A 20,522-nucleotide genomic window follows, 5' to 3' on the forward strand; every position below is an offset into this window, starting at 1 on the left:
ATTGCCCAACAGGCTTTTTACCAGTCATACTTTTAACCTCGTTGTGTTCTGGTAGCCGCTTGACCCAAGCGGTGGACTTTTGGTGAGCAGGTAGTTGCATCTTGACGGCATATTCCATTGTTAGCCGAAACAGGCGCACAGCCTGCGTGAATGAATGTTGTGGGAACGAGAATGAATAAAGCATGCCTCGAAAGATCTCTTTCTCTTCTCTTCTTGAAGTTGAGTGTAAAAACAAGACATTCAAATAACTATCACCCAAGACTTATTCAAACTTTAATTCAACAACATTCACGACAAAGAAGTACAAAAACATATGAAAAGCGCTCCAGCTGCAACATCCTAGCCTAATCCTAGCCTATATACCTATACAAAAGAAATAACAAATAACCTATAGTCAAATTTGTCACCGAAGACGCTCCTCTGATATCACGAGGGAGATGATTCCATGAAACCAGATTTAAATGAATTAGTTCTTAAATACTAATCCCCTATTAACATCCCTTGAAAACTGAATACTAGAGTCAAGAGTGAGGCAAATACTATGATTTAAAAAGAAAGCAGCATCAGCAATAAATCTTCCGATCCTCTAAAGATAACAAGCAAAGTTCACGTCGTCTGACCGGATATTCTTCATCACGTTTCAGAATCAACTTTGTAACCCTTCTTTGAATTGACGCTATACGACTGCTCCTCTTGGAAGAGGAATTCAACATTTCTGAGGCATACTCAGGCCCAGCTCTAACTAGACTACAACTCAAAGCCTTAAGAGCGGTGACATCATTGACATCCCGACACGTTCTTTTAATATGAAGGCCCATAGTAATATTTGCCTAAGCAGTGATATTGGAAAGTTGATCATTCAACGAAAGAATATTGCTAGTTATAACAAACTCACATCTTTACCTTTACTTAATCTGATCACAAGACAAAATTAAAGTTGAAGCTTAAGAGTATTTTTTTCCAGTTTTGACTTGATGATGACAGTTACACGCCAAAACGTCGTCTCAAACTTTATCTATAGCTTTACGATTTTAAAAAGAAGTTTTCAGTTTTTTCAAGAAACCTTTTTTCTATTAGTCAAGTAAAACTGTACCACAAAGTAACCACTCGTACTGAACCTTCCCCTAAGAAACAAGAAAAAAGCAAACAAAACAACAAACAACAACGACAACAGCGCCTTTTTGTTGCAACGACAAAATTAGCCATTATAGATCGTTAACTAAGATAAAACATTGTTTTCTGTCTTTTTTTTCAGTTTAATTTATATAATAATTATTTAGTATTTATCTCTTTTTAAAAATACCTGGCCATTTATATTGCACCACTCAAAGGCACATGATATTGCAGTAATTGAGTGACTGCAAAACGAAGACAAAAATGGAATTAAAGTATTGTTGTCAATCACGTCAGGTGCAAACCACAGATGTCAGCACCCCTCCCACCCACCCTGGGGCAATATGTCCTAACAAGAAACAAACAACTGGATTCATTAAATCACAGCCAATACCGATGTAAATGAAAGGCGTAAATATTTTTTTAAGCCACTTAAAGAAATTTACTGCTCTTTCTTTGTCATCACTAATAAATGATCGCAAACCATTCCAGCTCATGCCTTCATCCTCGTCACAATCGTCCTCTTCATCTGAAAGACTTGTATGTTCCAAGGTTTTTTTTCTCAGCTCAGGGTGAAAATGAAACAATGGAACAATATCTTTAGCAGTGGGAAGGGTATCTTTGCTCCAAGGAAACAAACAGACTTCTACCACTCCACTACCTTCATTTCCAAACATTTCTAGAAGAAAAACAGTGAAGGTACTTACTAACAGTCAGGTACAACTCTATTAAATGACTGAGGTGTACTGTACACCTGGTCCCAGTTACTCAAAACCTGGATAGTGCTATCCACCGTATATTTCACTATCCAGTGAGTGGATAGGTATGAGCCAGGAAACCAATTGCGCTATGCGCTGGATAGAGATTTATCCAGCATTATGCATCCTCTGAACAACTGGGCCCTGACATTACTTCAGAAAAATGTTTTTTATTACACTGTCATATGAAGTAAATATGGTGCACTGACAGTCTGTAGTCTATAAGGAGGCTTAGAACAGTGTAATCCTGCGGTGAATTTCACAGACAAGATTCAGGCGGCTTGTGGAGCAAAAAGGACCAACAAACCATGTGCAGTCTGAGAATGGACTGTCCAGCTGTACTCTAGATGACATGCAGGTTTATCTGGGTTAATAAATTAATAACTAGTACCTATTGCTAACTCCGCCACTCTTGTTTAGAGAGAGCAGAGAAAGCAAAGTTCCCTACCTACTGTAATTTATATGTACCCACCCACCCACGCACCCGCATCACATTCTGTTCAATAATTTTACAGTAATTCTACAGTTCAGCCAGAGGTCATGTGACACCCCAAGATTCCATTAATGAATTTGTTACTCAAGAGTTGAATTTGTTAGTAGTCGTAGATTTCAGATTGAACTCACTGCATTCCAGTGTGTGTATTATGAACTCAGTGAATTCTCCCTAAAGGTTTAGTTATGAAATATTTTCTACCTGCTCAGTTTTCTTCATTTTGATGTACATGTCTTCAATAACCCGGTCAATCTTCTTTGAATTAAGGTTTTGATAATCATAAAAAATTCACTGCTTGTTATGCATGGATCAGAGGAATGCATATTTTTCATAAAATTACAATTATTAATAATAAATGGCAATTAAATATTTATTTTATCATTATAAACAGTATTAACTTATCATGGTATTCACTTCACTGTATCATTTGATAGTTACACTCAGTCTGATAACTGAGTAATTTATGCCATTTCATATTCATAAAATTTCAGAACCACAGAGTTCAAAGGAGAGGACTTACCACAGTCTAGATCTAGCTGTTCAGCTGCTTTCTGAATCCTCATTAATATGGCTACAGCTCGGAAGAAATCTTTATATTTCAGATCCTTATCTGACTCAAGTTTGTACTTTGCTAAATGAACTATACCACATTTCCAGCGCTCTGGCGGGTCAGAAAACACATATGCATCTGCAGTCTTATCATCAGCATAACTATCGTCCCAGTAACAGAACCATTCCTCAGGATCTTGCCAAGCAGCTAAATGGCCACTTGGTTGCTCCTCGTTGTCAAAATTATAATGGCTGAGGGTATATACCTTATAGAATGACTCTGATGAAATGACCTCCTATAATGTCAGAGTGAATTTTGGAAAAAATAATATATACAGTTTAATACACTTAGCAATCATCAGACTAAAAGTTTTATTATATACCTACATTTTTGTATATTTTCCAAAGTTAACCGCTAATTTGTAAATTTTATAAGACACAGTTGTTCTCTGTTTGTTAGTCGTACTTCTATTCAGTTCCACACACCTTTAAGATAATTGTGCATATGTCTCCAGTGCGATGAACACTTGTAACAGGCACTCAATGGCACAACAATAGCAAGGTCTAGATGATAACTTTTACCAGTAGTTTCACACGTTTCTGGGTTAAAATCATTACACTCATTATATTCTTTGTGATTAAGACCTGGAAAGAGGAGAACACTGCTGATAACAGGCCCTATTATCAATATTATAATATTGTGCTATCGATAAAATTTGTAACTTGTATAAACCATTTATGCCCTAGCAAGTCATCTTGTGAATAAATCATGAACTAGGACAAGCAAGGAATTGTTTCCAAGCAAGGAAAATCAGTGAGAGCTGCTTCTCAGTCCTATAAGCTAGGAAGAGAACAGATATTTTCCGAAAATTGACGTTGGGTACAGTAAAGATATTTAGCAATTAATGAATGAGGCTGAGTAGGATAATTATGAAGAATTAAGCAGATCGAGGAGGGTGTTATCCACAGAGGCTGAAGGCCGAGGTGGATAACACTCTCCGAGATCTCCATAATTCTTCATATCCTACGAAGTCGAATTCATTAATTGCTTTGTTATTCATTCAAAATAATTCCTAGTTTAAAAACATAGCTAAACATGCTTACCTGCATCGATGTTAAGTTTATCTTCGATAGTGTACGTTTAGGCTTGTCCAGCTCCGCAAATTTTCTCCAAATTGCAGATGTCGCCCTCTGAGTTGTCTTCTTACTGTTTTTGCTATGTTTTTAGCCATTATTTTGCCTAGTTCCAGCTGTAGTTCTTACTCTTGAAATGAGTGAAGTGACCGCCATTTCGGTTTTCTCAACGAAAACAACTCAACCTCGTCCCCAGGTCTTCTCAGTTAACGGCACATTAACCTGTAGAAGGCTGCATTTTTGACATCACTTTCTTGTTAAACACAAAATTCTTCCAAATTTGGTCATCAGTAACTGGTTACGGTGAATTATGCATGTGCTTTTAGCCAATCAGAATTCGGGAAATATTTTGTAGGAATACTAATTCACATTAATATCTGCAGGCTAAAATGATAACTTACAAATATAGGGTAAGTACAGGTAGACATCTCGAGCTCTACATTCACAGAATTCTTTAATATAGCTCACCTTCCAAGTTTTGCACACCAGGGTGCAGTTCAACACATCCTGCACTGGCAAAAAAGTCGCAATTTTGATGATAATTTCTGGAGCAATGGAAGCTACATCAACAAGTGAAGAGGCCATTGTAATTTTCTGCCACAATGTTTCACTCTACACATGAATATAAAGAAAAAAGGACATTAATTTTAGATAATTTAAAAAGGAAGGAATATTGCATTGTGACATTAAAGCAAAATTAAAAGACATTTAATGTCTTTGTACTTTGACATTAACTTACATGTCTGCTCAGAAGGTCTTTTAATATACCAAGCCTGAATTAAACAAGAAACTTGAGAGGAAAACATTTTAAATTAGAGAGACAAGTTGAACAGAGTAAAATTTTATTCGAGGTCAGATAGATAATTGGTCTAGTTAAAGCTGGGTTGCCTTCTACACAGACCACATTATTATTGTGTGTGGGCACTACTTTAGATTGCATTGAATATATACCTATCAGAATTAAATATAACTATATAATGGAACAAAGTTAATCCAACCTCCCCTCCCCCTTCCCAATAATGTATCTCTTCTTGCTCCTGAAAATGCCAGGTTCTATACGAAATGGGCCTGCCCCTGAAGAAATTTGTCTGTGAAAGGATATGGAAGTTTATCCATGAAGAAGTTACTAAAAAAATTATAGTTTATCAACAACCTTTTTGAGAACTCCAGTACTTTTGAGCTCTACTCTTACAAATTCTACAACTTTTTCAACTTTCTCTAAAGACCTTTGAAGATTGTGATGATAAAAATTTTATTCCGATCCCCTGCCCCAACCAATAGACGGTGATCAGTTAGGGATGTTCATCCACAGGGGGAGAGGGTTCAGAAAAAATGGAACGTCAATCCCATCAATCAATCAATCAATCATATCTTTATTTCAATATTTCGGATTTTAGAGTAGCATTTCTGCTAGTATCTCCGAAAGAGAAATAATAAGTAAAATGAAATAAAAATAGAAATAGTGCAATTAAAATGCATTTCATTTAAACATCAATTACACACACACATTATATATAAAACTATTTTTTAAAAGTTAACTGCTTTATAAAATAGCTCAAAAAACACATTTTTCCAGGGTATATTTGGTGACCAGGAGTGTAGTATGGGGGCACGAGATATTTGCGCTGTGATAATTAATTTCTTATGCTTAAGCACCGTGCAAACGGACGCAACATTGTTGGCCAACAACTCCCAACATTGTTGGATGTTACATGTTGCGTCCGTTTCCACACCCTGTTGCATGTTGTTGCGTGTTGTTGCGCAAAGTTTGAAACCGGTCAAACTTTGCAGCCAACCACTCCCAACATTTCTTTTGTTCCGTGATCGCCAAAGCATTGCACAATAATGTTGGATGCGTTTGCACAGCTCTTCCAACACTGTTGGGGCCACACACACTCATTACACATGGATTACAAAGACTTATGGGTTGTTTTTTTCCCACGATGCACTGCAGGTCCTAAACTTGTTGGGAGTTGTTGCATCCGTTTGCACACCACTGCCAAAAGGGCACAACAACTCCCAACATTGATGTTGGGAGTTGTCGCGCCCGTTTGCACGCAGTCTTAGTTTCCCCCTTTCCATTTTGAAAGGATTTACAAAGAAAGCCGGATTCGTGAATAAAACTAAAATATGGCCTAAGAAATACTGTAAAAATCAAGATCGCCATTCTCTCGAAATAAAGTTTGAACAGGATATAATAATAATGGAAAAAGCTATCAAAATAAATATAGGCATTGCCCAGCGATTTAAACAGTAAACAGTACAATTTTCGTTAAAAAATATCCTACCTGAAATTACCAATTGCAGCCTGCACAATTCGATCGACACAGCACTTTCCAGAAGAGCCAGTCCTCGGACAGACCCACTCTGAAAATTAACGGCTTCTGACAATCATTCACGTTATTTTTCTCATATGCAGTATTAAAAGTCAGTGGAAGATATGGCGTGGGAAAGCAACCCATTCATCGTTGAATAATAAATGTCCGACCATTTGGTAAGATATGTGAGGACTGGGTTCCATCCTGGTCTCAGAGTCTTGAAGACGCCTTGCAATTTTTGCCGTTCGTGAAGTTCTTGACAGAACGATATTTCTTTTCTTAATATTTTCCGAGATCATTATCGAGGTCGAACTTTCAAAAGAATGATAAGCTTGATATTTTAAAGTTAGTATTTATCTTGCTTCGATATCATTTTACAGATCGCAAATCCTTCTTTCTTGGAATAACCTGAAATATGAAAGGAACATTAACCAGAGCTCAAATTAAAATAGCTAATCATTAAAGCAAAGCCTGTGTAAAAGGTAAGGACCGCAGACTAAACATGAAACTTGGACTTAGAAATGTTATTTAAAAACTGCTCTAGGAGTGTATAGTTTTGAGGCAAACAGATTGAGGAAATTCTTTTTCATTGTGTTCGTCACGCAATCATTTCTCCCGGGAGAAGGAAAGCACGGGAAGGATTGCGTGAGAAAGTTCTAAAACTGGCAAGCAAGGAGGTTCATGCCATTTTATTATCAAAATGAGAAGCGCGAAATCATGAACTGACTCGAATGATCGAAACTAACACAGACAACCGATGTCGGAGACTTCATGTTACGTGACAGTATAGTGACACGGATATTTAAATTAGGTCTGGGTTTTATTAGTCTGCTACACAGCCGTTTTTAGTGTCGTCACGCAACGCTCCTCCCCACTAACCGTTAGTGGGGAGGAGCGTTGCGTGACGACACTAAAAACGGCTGTGTAGCAGACTAGGGTTTTATGAGACAATGAACACTTTAGCTGCAAGAATTGATTGACCTTTTTCTGATTATCGCCTAGTAACAACCAATCATATCTAATGTATACTAGTATGAAATCGAGCGTTCTTTTCCATATTTTAGGGAGTAGCTCTTGAGTGAATACAAGTGAGCCAAGTGATTAAATACAATCGACTCTACTGATTGTCTTATCGTAGTTTTCGTTGATCTGAAAACCCTAGTGAACGGGGCAAAGTTCTCAACACCGAAATATGAAGATCATTGGTGTGGTGTTTTTCAGTACAAATTATTTGCACCCTTCTGGTTGAGATGGAACTCTTTTCGGAGAACAGTTATGAAAAGTTACGGCATTTTCCTTGGGGAATACATCAGGTGTTAACAAAGATTTAATGAAATATTTCATTTAAAAAGTATCTGTCAACCATTAATAATGGTTAACAGATACTTATTTATTCACTGTGTAACACAGTGAATAAAAATTTTGTCCATGTGACAGTGCTGGAGATCATGTAAATAAATGGTATTTATTTTATTTTTCCCATATGTATATCTCAGAATCTCCTTCTCTGTCCTTAGAGCGAAACGCTCATTTAAAAGCTTTGCTTTTTCTATCATTTCTCTAACCAGGTATCCATTGAGTTAGGATACTACAGATTATCTTTATGTGGCCAAATATAGATAGAAGTTATTGTCTATCTATCTATCTGTATATCATCGAGTAGAAATACCTACCTCGCAATAATTAACCTCGTGAAACTCGGTTTTTATTAGCGCCACTCAAGTCAAGGTTAGGAACTGGATGTGTGACCATGCAGCCGCGAACATCGTCGTGAAGCTCTCTACTTTGTTCATTCATTCTTCTTCTTCTTCTTCTTTCCGTATTGTCCGGTTTTATTTTTAAAAGTTAATCTAAAGCATATTTATAGCATTATTTTGGTCGCCGGATTTGGAAAAAAGAAATACAAACACGGCATGTGTAGTTCGCGCGAAAATAGACCTGGACACGGTTTTCGACGCCATCTTGACGAGTAGTACCCTGCGAGCAGTGGTTTCTCAAGGCCGGACGCTACGCTTCGATGGGAAAGAAACCACTGCGAGCAACCGTTTGCTTTGCCATCGAGCATGCGCGTCCACGTGATGACTACGAATAGTGAGTTTACGCAATAGGACGGCAGAAAGAAGAGGACGGCAAATCGCTTGTGCGTGACGAACGTGACAAGGCTAGACAAGGCGTATTTTGTCGTGATCTTGACTAACATCAATGTTTTCTGGTCTTTTCCAAAAAGATCTGTTTAAAAGAAAGTGAAGTTTGGCAAAAAGTTATTTCAAGCAAAATTATTGTCACGCTTGTCACACAAGGTTTACCGTCTTCTTTCCTCTCCCGTCCTGTTGCGTAAGTTTTCCAACGAGAAGACGGCAACGAGAACGATGATTTGTAAACTAAAGCTCCTCTCCAAAGAATTCTACTGAGAAAAATTGAGGGCGTTACATGCACTAGAATACCTAGAACCGCGTTTTTAAATTTTTTATACATTTGTCTGCAAGCAAGTCCCGGGAAAAATTACAGACAAATATATGGAAAATCTAAAGCAAGCCTCTGTAGAAATCTAAGGTCAGGTACCCGCCCCCCCCCCCCCCCCCGAATTTTTTAGGACAATCCTTTGCTTTGTAGCTTTAGTTTACAACTGATATTTTTTCAGAACAGCCTTTTTACGGAAATTATGCGACATTAGGTTCTCGTACACTCACACGTCTGCCTACTCGTCAAGATGGCGTCGAAAACCGTGACAAGGTCTATTATTATAATACCTTGGGCGGTAGTACGTGGCTGGAACTTTTGTTCTTGAGCCATCGTAGTTTGATAAAAAATAAAGCACGAACAGCGGTGATAAACATTGTGAGTTTTCGCATTTTTATAAACTTGACGTTTCGTATGCTATTGAACAAAATTTCAAAAGTGATCTTAAGTTACCGTTAAAGAAAATGACAAGACTATATATTTAATTTTATTTTCGAGTGGCAAAACAATATTTTACGAAGGAGCGCAGCGAATGAGTAAAACATTGTTTTTGCCACGAGAAAATAAAATTCTTATCCATTTGTCAAACCGCCGTGTAATGTTCTTTTTATTATATAGACAAAAAGACATCGATAAAATAATAGATTTTTATGCGCCAAAAAGTAATTGTGACGGCTCACATTTTCAGTACAGCAATATAAGACATTGTTTACAATAATCTTGAGCAATAACACTGCGCTGAATAGGGCTCTACAATGACAAAATATATGCAAAGCTTTGAAAAATGTATAATTAAAATTCAAAGGACGCAAGACGCCTACAAATTTTTTAGGGAAATTACCGAAATTACGTCATCGATAAACTCACGTGTGAGATTATGGAAAATAAACCACTCGGATCCCGGATGTAGTTTTTAAGAATTTTACGAGTGGTATATTTTCCAGTAAAACACTCGTGCCTATATAATAAATATATATATAAAAAATAAATCTATTTTATTAATATATTCTTGAACTAGTAATTCATTCTTTTGTTCGGAGCTGTAGTAATAAAATGATGCAATATATCTACATCTAGATCTGCATAATTTATTTGCAAAATCCTATAAGGACATCTAGCAAATTCCAGTGCAAAGTGCAAGAATAAAAATGAATAAATAAATATGTACAAATAGGGAAATAAATAATTGTGTTATAGTAATGATGAAATAAATAACAATCAGTTAATAATTAATAATTTCAGTTATAACTTAGAGCAGGACTTAGAGCCATTATTTACGTACGTTTAATTATTCTTATTTACTTACTTAAAATATTTCAGTCGATCTGAATGTCTTATTAAAAGTGCATCAGCCAAACGATGTCTAGAAAAAGGATTAGGCAGCTTAACTGAATTTTGAAAACCTTCGAAAGACAGTCATCCAGCTATCCACCACTCTCCTTTTGACACCGTTGTTGTCATAGCAACGCAATGTTTATTTTACTTAAGGGTGCTCGGCCTGTTGTTTTTGTTGTTTTCCTTTTTCGTAGCATGTTTATACAAGCAATAGTCGCCTTCTGGGAACATTTTAAAGTCATCCTGACGTGTAGGTCAACATTGATGTTATTATGGCAAGCGAGTTTTGATAGAAATGTTTTTCAAAATTTGCATTTTCTCTAAAAAATTATTAAAATTATTTCTATTTTTACTGATTGAATTATTATATTGCACTTAATTTAGCATTATTTTATCAAAGTTGTTGTGACTGTTAATGAAATCCGGTTTGTTTAGAAAATAGTTTGATAAAAGACATGAGTTTAATATCACCAAATCAGTGCACTGAGATGCTGACTTAAGTATTCAACAGTGTTCATTTCTCTCAGAATTTCATATTTTGCTGATTTGTTTACTTCCTATGCATCGTTTTATACTCAGAGTAAGTTTTCTGGAAAATATATCTCGATTTATACGAGTTTTAAGTAAAATGGAATACATTAAAATAATTTATACTGGCGGATCCAAGATGGCGGATGCTTCCAATCATGACATCACTGTTATGGATATACATGTTTATCATTTATAGCCAACTTCCTTGATTTTATCAGAGACCTTACTATTTAAGTATTTTTCGCTTCATATCTACTTTGAGGGAAATATGGATTCTGTCAATAAATTCAACAATATGACATCATAATGATGTCAGGTAACGTCATTTTGTCAATCAAGTTATGAAGTTGGAAATGATGAGTACATTATTGTGTGTTATTAAAATTTTGGTGTCCTTTTTGTACATTTGCTTTCAGTACTCCTTATTTTTCTTGTAATTGTTGTTTGCACGACCCCACCAGCAATGCGATCTTTTTATCGTGCTGAAAATAAAGTTCTTATCTTATCGTATCTTATCTTATCTTATCTTATCTTATCTTATCTTATAGGATAAGCGGTTTTGAAGTTATACAGGGGGAGACTCCTAGGGCCCCCCGGTCGCAGGAAGCAAAAAAAAAGTAAGGTCTGAGTAGGTTTAAAGCTACTGTCCACCGTATTACGGTGACCCAAAAGTGTCACGACAATTTCAGTTTTACTCAAGGCAATTTCAATTGAAATTGCCGTGAGTAAATTGAAATTACCTTGACACTTTTGGGCCCACCGTATAAAAGTGGTCAATACAAGATCAAAAGTATTATCCGAGGAACGTCAAGTTTGGAGGCGAAAACTCCGTCTCTCAAAATTCCTGTTTATTTTACGGACAGACTCTTTTGTGGTCCCTAAACCACAAAATTCCAAGAAATGTTACGACGATAAAGAACGTATAGAAACTGGTGTTGTCCCAGGCTTGTGACCAACTAGCAAAGGCTGAACAATGTATGATTCCGTGCCGCCGCGTGATACAGGAAAAGCAGACTTTTAATATTTATATATTCTTCCAAATAAAAGGCCTTTTATAAAATTTTTTATTCATCATGTTTCATTCTTTCTCATTCCTACGATTTAATTTTAAAGATCATTAACGAGGTTTTTTAACTCGTCGTATAATTTCAACAATCGAGGAGATCCGTACTGCCTTGACAGTGCCGAAAATTTGCCCGACTTACATATAAAAATTATCACAGCAATTTTTGTTTATGTAAGACAAATATCGTGGTGAACATTTTCGGCGTTGCTGTCGATGACGCACTTGCTACTCAACTTTAACGACATTACCTAACCCCAAACCCTCCCCCCGGCATAAAAAAATGAGAAAGAAAGAAAAATATTAGCCGAGCCACCCTTAATCCCCAGGGCTTCAATAACTTGATCTTTTAAATGTGTATTTTCCGAGTGGTGTCTTTGTGCGTCCCTCTTTGACAATTATCCTGCGGGATGAGTGCATTCAATATTACATTTCTACCTCTAGACAGATATATTTGAGTTTATATCTTGTTATTGATACAAGAGTAAGAGTAGAAATAAGGATGAATGAAAAGTGTAGTTTCAGTCATGTAATTACAGGGTGTCCCAAAAGTTTGTTCCTCTACTTTATAAGGCTGTATTCCAGTACGATTGGAGTTGGTAAGCAAATAATTTCAACAGAAGTTGTGACTTTCAATATAATTCACTATTTTCATACTTGTTGTGTCATCTTTTGACTCGAATATTCGATTTGTGTACTTCCGCGCAAAAGGTGCGCGTGCGCGAGTATATTTTCCAGCCACATATTTTTTGTATTTCATAGCCCGAACTGCTCGAACTCCTTCCTTGTTTTTTTGTGAATATCACGAAAGATAAACTCCCTTAACACAGAAAACGTTCTGCTGTGTGAGAGCATAGACCTGTATACTTCGATTTACTGACTTATCTGTTGTAGAAATTGCTAAAAAACCGGAAAAATCCGAATGTTGGGTGGTAGAATGATCATGGAGAAATGAAGGTTATGAAGGAAAGAAACTATGAGGAATACCAAAAGCCCTGAATAAAGCAGCTAAAACAGTTTTAAAGAAGGGTAGATACAAAATAGGAGACTCGACAAGGAAGCTCAGTCTCACATAGTTAACAAGCCAAATAAAAGGGTCATGAAAAGCTGTTTAAGATGTTTAAAATTAGAGGCCCCTGAGATGGCAAAAAAACCTCTGCTTAGTCTGCCAATTAACGCCCAACTCGTTTCAAATTTGTAAAGAAGTACAAAAGCCTTGCTGTGGAAGGTGGCCGGGATGATTACCTTTTTTGGATGAATGCCCAAAATATATTTTTTTCAGCTGCCTAAACTAAACAAATTTTGTTTGGAGGTTGAACTGGATCCTGCGCACCAGGTGATAAAAGAGCTCAAAATGGATCATTTGTAGGTCAACATGCTGTATCCCACTTCAAGCCGCAAAGGCTACAGATTGTGATAAAAAAAACAAAAAGGGCATGCCAGTTACTGAAATTCTGAATACATATACTTGATAGAGAAATAAACATCTTCTAGAAATTCCATGCAAAAATAAAGTTTTGATCAAAAGTTATAGTGCATGAAATTAGAGGAACGAACTGAAATTCTGAATACATATACTTGATAGAGAAATAAACATCTTCTAGAAATTCCATGCAAAAATAAAGTTTTGATCAAAAGTTATAGTGCATGAAATTAGAGGAACGAACTTTTGGGACACCCTGTAGATCGTGGCGCTGACATGAGCGATTTTCAGCAATTATTGGTTCGCTTAGCAAAAAGCTTTTAAAATTCGCCTGTGAATTAAAACATTTATGAAATTAAAACTAAAATATTTTCACTTAAGGTGTAGATTTTTTTGTACAGAGAAATATAATTCAGCGCCCTCCTACCTGCGAGACAGTTGAAACTGGCAAAACATGGAAACCTTTTTAAATACCTAGCACACAGGAGAACACTGACGTGGAACTTGGATACGTTATTTGCATTAGACAAGTTGGTCGATATAAAAATAACAAAGACACAAGAAAGTAATAATTACGCTGCTGAAAAAGCACCTGAAGAGCACAACACGCGACAAGAACACGAGAGCGGATGGCCCCGGCAAATTTTATGAAAGCTACAACTGAGCAAAGAATTTCACGTGAACTGTTTTGTTCTGCAGAGTTCACTGCTGAAGTTCACAACGAGTTAATCTTTCTTTCAGCGCTGAATGTTTTACTGTCAATCACCGCATTTCTAGGGAACATTGTGATCCTAGCTGCCCTTCGTAAGGAGACTTCACTTCATCCGCCATCCAAACTCCTGTATCGTAACCTGGCGGTAACTGATCTCTGTGTTGCTATCACTGCCGAGCCCCTCACTGTCACATACTGGATGTCTGTAGTGAACCAAAGATGGGATCTTTGTCATTTCGCTAACGTTGCGATTTTTGTTACAACAGCTATTTTGTGTTCGGCGTCTTTATTCACAGTGACTGCAATAAGTATGGATAGACTTTTAGCCTTACTGCTGGGGCTCAAATACAAACAGGTAGTTACCCTGAAAAAAACCAGTATAACTGTCATTGTTTTGTGGATTCTATCCATTGTCGCCACAGCAAGCTACTTTTGGAAGCCGTACATGTATACTTGGTTATTCGAAGTAGGTGTGTTTCTGCCTTGCTTAGTCGTCTCATGTTTGTCTTACACAAAAATTTTCTTGACTCTGCGTCAAAAAGGAAAGCATGTTCGAGAGCAACAGGGACAAGAAATTCCCGCGGGCATTGCTCAATACAGGAAGGCGGTGTCTAGTTCTCTGTGGTTGCTGGTAGCATTGGTTGTCTGTTATCTGCCATATGGTATAACGGCTCCTTTAACGCCTTATAAGGGAATGTCTTTATCGGTTTACCTTGCTAGGGCATTTACATTTACTTTCGTGTTTTTGAACTCCTCTTTAAATCCAGTACTTTACTGTTGGAAGATCCAAGAGGTGAGGCAAGCTGTTAAAGATACAACAAGACAACTCTTATTCTCAACCAGTTACACAGTGCAGTAGATTTTGTAATCATTTTCAACTCTGTAAATATACCTACGAGTTTACCTTAAACGTATGTTTAGATGTAAATTCTTTTAAATTCAACTCTAAAAAACAGTATTTTAAATTGATAACTGCTTTTAAGTATGGCAAAATTTAAGGCAGCATCAACAAAATGTTTGTATATTCTACTGGTACATGCAGTTCCATCTACCATCTTATTTTTTTCTAACAGGATATAGATACTGCACTTGTTTCATCTATTTAGTACCCCCTGGTGACAGCAGACTTTACTGTATTATTCAAATTTTCATTCAAAGTTCAGTAATTTGAATATAATTAATGTGTGCAAAGTAAAAAATGTTTATGGATGCGAAAAAAAAAAAAAAAAAAACTTATCGTAAGCTGTATCACCAGTCACGTCAACTGTTAAAAAAAATAGATAAGTCGAATAAAAATACGGTTAGAATATATCGCACATATAGCATTGTACCTATATTGCTCTATTAAAACATGTCTGCTTTTAGACTATTTTTAAGCGGCGGGATGAATTTCTTTAATTTTTGGAGTCTGGTCTGGATTCGTAAAAGGAATGTTGAGGCGCTTATTAAAAGCTCGGGGCTTAGAAACGGTGCAGTTCAGTGCGCAAGTTTTATATTCATTATATTTAAACCGAAAAGTATCTGTCAGAAAAGATAACGACAGCCATCGAAAGACAACAAAATTTGCCACCCCACATAGGTGACATTTCTTATGGCAGATTAATAAAAAGAACTAAAATGCTAAAAAATATGATGAAATTCGTCTTATTCAAGTTTTCAGTCGAATGGTTATACACTATATATGAAATACGAAAAGGCTCAAAAAATTTTAAAATTGCGTAAACCTGTTAAATTTATACCATTTTACAAGAAATGGCAGCAGCTTTTGCCTTATACCTAAGAGCATCCCTGCTCGATTTATCTCCTGAAGGAAATTTACCATTGCTCACAGCAGGAAGGATTAAACTACAAAAAGCATTCTGCTTTAATACTAAAAACCAAGCTCAAATGATGAGATATTAAGGTCAGCGAAATAGGACAGGTGGTGATAGAGGCACGACAGTTGGTAATTTAATTCGCATGAATTTAAACGTATACTATGGTGAGGTTCTTGTAAAAAGCATGACAAATACTCCAAAGGAAACAAAATATAACACTTTCATAAATTGTTTGAAAAATGTGTAATACATTATATATCAAAAACATAGAATAAAACAATTGAAATATAGCAATTTTATTGCCCATGGTCTGTCATTCTTTAACAAACATGGGCCATAAAAGGCTAGGAGTGTAATATGAAGATTGCATTTCGAACTAATTTAGAGAAAATTGAGCATACATTACCACTAAAAATACCAAATGTTAATTATCATTGTTTAAAAACCTTTCATCCAAAAGGGTGCGAAGAAATGATCGGCTTAATAAAGATAATTAATACGGGTTTTCTGGTGTTTTTATTTCAGAACACGAACAGCTAGCAATAATTACACTGTAAACAAGTTACATTTCCGCTGAACATTTCCATTCATTTCGCGCCAAAACAAAAAAATTCCCATCCAATCAAACCAGCTAAGCAGAGTATTGACATTTTCAAAAATAGCAGACGAGCACAGATATCAAACAGCGATATTAAAGTCGAGAGAAGAAAGATCCTGTTACGCGTAGAAGATCAACTGCCATTTAGTCCATATTGGGTTTTGCGGGTGCTTGAATAATCGTGATAGATTAAAAGCCGTCTAACGCGCAGACATGTGAGTAGCGCAGATGGACGCTCTTAGTTGATGGGTTCCTGACATAGTGCCTGATATGTTTTAAAGTGCGTTCCTATTAAGCAGCCAGCCTCCCATAAAAGTGACCGGTGGGCCGATTGGAATTGAAAATAAAAACCACCTGTATCAGTTAAGTGGGATTAGCCTGTTTCATGCCTTCCCAAAGAGAGTTTCTGTATTCTTTTGAACCTCCATTTAACGGCCAAAACGATTTTCTGAGTTTGAATCTTAGTAGCCAGCTCAAAACAATGCCGAAAACGAAAATGTGCATATAAACACAAACTTGCCATTTAGTTTACAACAGTACCACTGACTGGCAATGATGTCTGCTTGAACTCTGAGCTTGAATGGGTGAGTGGGTTAATCTATAGCAATTCTTGGATGCAGAATACGCTCTTCTAACGTATGATAATATGCCCGTCTAACCTCGTTTTTGAGTAAAAAGTCCTTTGAAATGCTAATCAGACGACGTTTTCGTATTTGAATTTCAAAAGAATTTTACCCGTAAACGAGGTTAGACGGGCATATTACCATATGTGAGAAGAGCGTATAGCATAATAATATTTCTTAGGGTTTCCACTTATGTCCAGGATCGCAAAAATCGCAAAAATAACGAATCTAACAAGAATCAAGACTTAGAAAAAAAAAAAGAAACCAAGAAGGACCCCGAAATGTCCGCAAATATCGCAAAAGTAACAAGGATTTTTCTTGCTAGCTGAAAACACCCGTCACAAATATTGCAAAAATCGCAAAAATAACAAATCTAAAAAGAATCAAGACTTGGAAACAGAAGAAGCCAAGAAGGGCCCCGAAATGTCCGCAAATATCGCAAAAATCGCAAAAGTAACAAGGAATTTTTTTTGCTAGCTAAAAACACCCGTGACAAATATCGCAAAAATCGCAAAAATAAGAAATCTAACAAGAATCAAGACTTGGAAACAGAAGAAGCCGAGAAGGGCCCTGAAATGTCCTCAAAAATCGCAAAAATTGCAAAAGTAACAAGGATTTTTCCCGCTAGCTGAAAACACCTATGACAAATATCGCAAATATCGCAATAAATAACAAATGTAACAAAATTCCAGACTTAGAAAGAAAGGAAGGCAAGAAGGGCCCCGAAATGTCCGCAAATATCGCAAAAATCGCAAAAGTAACAAGGAGTTTTCTTGCTACCTGAAAACACCCATAACAAATATCGAAAAACTCGCAAAAATAACAAATGTAACAAGAATCAAGATTTAGAAAGCAAAGAACCCAAGAGGGGCCCCGAAATGTCCGCAAATATCGCAAAAATGGCGAAAGTAACAAGGATTTTTTTGCTAGCCAAAAACACCCATTACAAATATCGCAAAAATAACAAATGTAACAACATTGAAGACTTAGAAAGCAAAGAAGCCAAGAAGGGCCCCAAAATGTCCGCAAATATCGCAAAAGTAACAAGGATTTTTCTGGCGAGCTAAAATCACCAATAACAAATATCGCAAACATCGCAAAATAACAAATTTAACAAAATTCTAGACTTAGAAAAAGAAGAAACCAAGAAGGGCCCCGAAATGTCCGCAAATATCGCAAAAATCGCCAAAGGAACAAGAATTTTTCTTGCGGCTAAAAACACCCGTGACAAATATCGCATCGTGTTAAAGCAAATGCGCAATACGGTTTTCCGATTTAGCGGAAGTTCGAGCCATTTTTCCGAGATGTAAAATTGATTGCATCATACTGTAAAAATTCATCTCGATTTTTTTCGTTATAAGTAAATCTTTGCATGATGTCATTGTTTATGCAAAATATCTGGCTCGTAAAAGGATAAATGAGTTCACTTTCTTGCCCAGTAATTTTGTAATGCGTTCCATTTTCGCGAAAATGAAATCATCAGTTTCAAATGTGACACTATTTATAATTATTGACAGTAGCAAAATACTGCAATAACAGTCTGTGTATGCTTCGTTCTTCCATCAACATACCGCTACAATGTATGCGTAGAAAGGAGTGTCGCTCACAGAAGGGGGCAAGTTTTAAGCAATAAAAGGGGGTGGTAGCAGAACTTTTCATGGCCAAGAACCCACCATAACAATCGTTCCAAAATATCAAGAATAGCACATTGGGGGAAAAAAAAGGGCATTTTACATGAATGTTGCTGTGTAATACCCACAGTTTCTTAAACAGGGATTGCCAGTGATTTGGCAATCCTTCCCTTTTAAATCAAGGCTTATAGTTAAACAACAACCACCCCAATGAATGTTATTTATATGTGTACGCCAATCCATTTATTTAAAATAACAATTGATCCAATTGTGCACAAGAGAGGATAAGATGGACAGAGAAAGTATCCCCCATACACACCCTATTCTATAGGTAATTCGTTTCGAGTTGTTTTTAGAATCGGGATAAAGTTGCCTCGCGCGCTGCGTGGATGTTTCGTGGAGGTTTCGCATGACTAAACGCCATGCAAAACATGTCGTGCGAAAGGCAATGAACGCGTAAAGAGATCGAGAGCATTTCTGAATATTGAAGCGAAATGAGTCGGCGCCACCTGGGAAAAGGGACTCGCTCGACTCTTGGACAACCCGTGAAATCAGTTTAACTCGAAGTTATCGTAACCTCAATGCTTTAATAAAATGAAAAATTTCGCCGGTCTATTGAAACCGGTCGTTTGTACAATAAAGCAAGTAGCAAGTAATATTCATGTTCATGTAATTAGTTTTACAAATTTGAATTTTATAGTAGTTTTTTTAAGTTGTTAAGCACTGTTGATCAGTGAATGCAAATAGCTCTCTAGATGTTATTAAATTATTATTACTATTATTATTATTATTATTATTATTATTATTATTATTATTATAAGACGCCAAGTGTTATTTTTGTTGAATAATAAAAGACTTATAAAAGAATAAATATCAAACCAGAAATTGCTCTCTTCAAACTGTAAATTATAAATGATCCTGAGAGAATATTCACTGTGTTAAGGATTTCCCTGCTGTACTGTTAGCTCTATACAAGAGAGGAAGGGCGATTCTTCTTTAATTTCCGTTTCGCTGACACAGCTTTAGCAGAAATCTCTCTTTAGTCGTTTTCGTCGACAAAACGAATAGCAATATTGCCCTCCGAGTCTTCCGCCATTTTTTCCTGCGTCAATTCGTGAAGGACGCGTGGCTCTGAGCGTGGGTTATCCACGCGGAATACATTAGCGCTATGTGATTGGCTGTTGTCTAATCCCCCTTGGGATCTGTTTTCTTAAAAATAACTCGAGACGAATTACCTATGAAATAGGGTGTGTATGGAGGATGCCTTCTCTGTCCCCTTTATCCTTTCTTGATTGTGCATTTATGTGTGCTTCGTTCTATTACTCATGAATCATGAACAACTATAACAAAACCACCGAGAAAAGAGACCAAAAGACCTAGGCCATACAAATACAAAATGTCATAACATGATTACTTCACTTACAACCTCTGATTTAATGTAGCCTGTAGCCAGGATTAGACATTATTTAAGGGTGCTCGGCCTCGTTGTTTTTTTTTTGTTTTTCTTTTTCGTAGCATGTTTATACAAGCAATAGCCTCCTCAAACTTTGTTGTTTCACTTCGTCTGTATCTCAGTCACCTCCTTCTTGGAGGCTATTTTCTTTCAGTTTACCCAGAAATAGTTGCTGGCTTTCTAGCTTCAGTTTTTTCCTTGAGTGTAAGCGCTAAACGTCATCGTTCCCTGTCTCATTTTTTCGTCGGAATCTCGTCACCGTGTTCATATTGGGATTCATGTATTAGGGACCGTCTTGCACGGGAAACTCGTCTTTAAACGAAAAACTCGTCTGATATGAATACGGTTAAGGACGAGTTTCAAATTTATCCGTCTATTTTTCCAACTAAACCGACGGGGAAATAAGACGGAAAATTCGTCTTAGACGGAAAACCGTGTTAAATTCACATTATTAGATGCGAAAATCAAGACGACGTTTTTGCACTTACACCCAAGGAAAACACGAACTAGA

The 20,522-nt window shown here is 36.6% G+C and overlaps 1 protein-coding gene across 1 annotated transcript; it reads right to left on the minus strand.

The window, feature by feature from the left end:
* Positions 1 to 284: 284 nt before the first annotated feature.
* On the minus strand, positions 285 to 6,529 carry LOC140940799 (uncharacterized). Its single transcript, XM_073389762.1, has 4 exons — positions 6,336 to 6,529; positions 4,516 to 4,659; positions 2,885 to 3,209; positions 285 to 1,792 (listed from the first exon to the last, which is right to left on the minus strand). The coding sequence occupies exons 2-4, from the start codon at positions 4,630 to 4,632 to the stop codon at positions 1,407 to 1,409; spliced, it is 828 nt and encodes a 275-aa protein (XP_073245863.1). The 5' UTR covers positions 4,633 to 4,659; positions 6,336 to 6,529; the 3' UTR covers positions 285 to 1,406.
* Between the last annotated feature and the right edge of the window lie 13,993 nt (positions 6,530 to 20,522).

This window comes from Porites lutea, chromosome 6 (assembly GCF_958299795.1).
Source record: "Porites lutea chromosome 6, jaPorLute2.1, whole genome shotgun sequence".
NCBI lineage: Eukaryota > Metazoa > Cnidaria > Anthozoa > Scleractinia > Poritidae > Porites > Porites lutea.

Excerpts from the sequence above, each read along its gene's own strand:
- LOC140940799 (XM_073389762.1), bottom strand. The coding sequence starts at position 4,632 with ATGGCCTCTTCACTTGTTGATGTAGCTTCCATTGCTCCAGAAATTATC. Across the intron at positions 3,210-4,515 it reads TGGTGTGCAAAACTTGGAAG|GAGGTCATTTCATCAGAGTC; the intron begins GTGAGCTATATT and ends CTGACATTATAG. Across the intron at positions 1,793-2,884 it reads ACAGCTAGATCTAGACTGTG|AAATGTTTGGAAATGAAGGT; the intron begins GTAAGTCCTCTC and ends TTTTTCTTCTAG.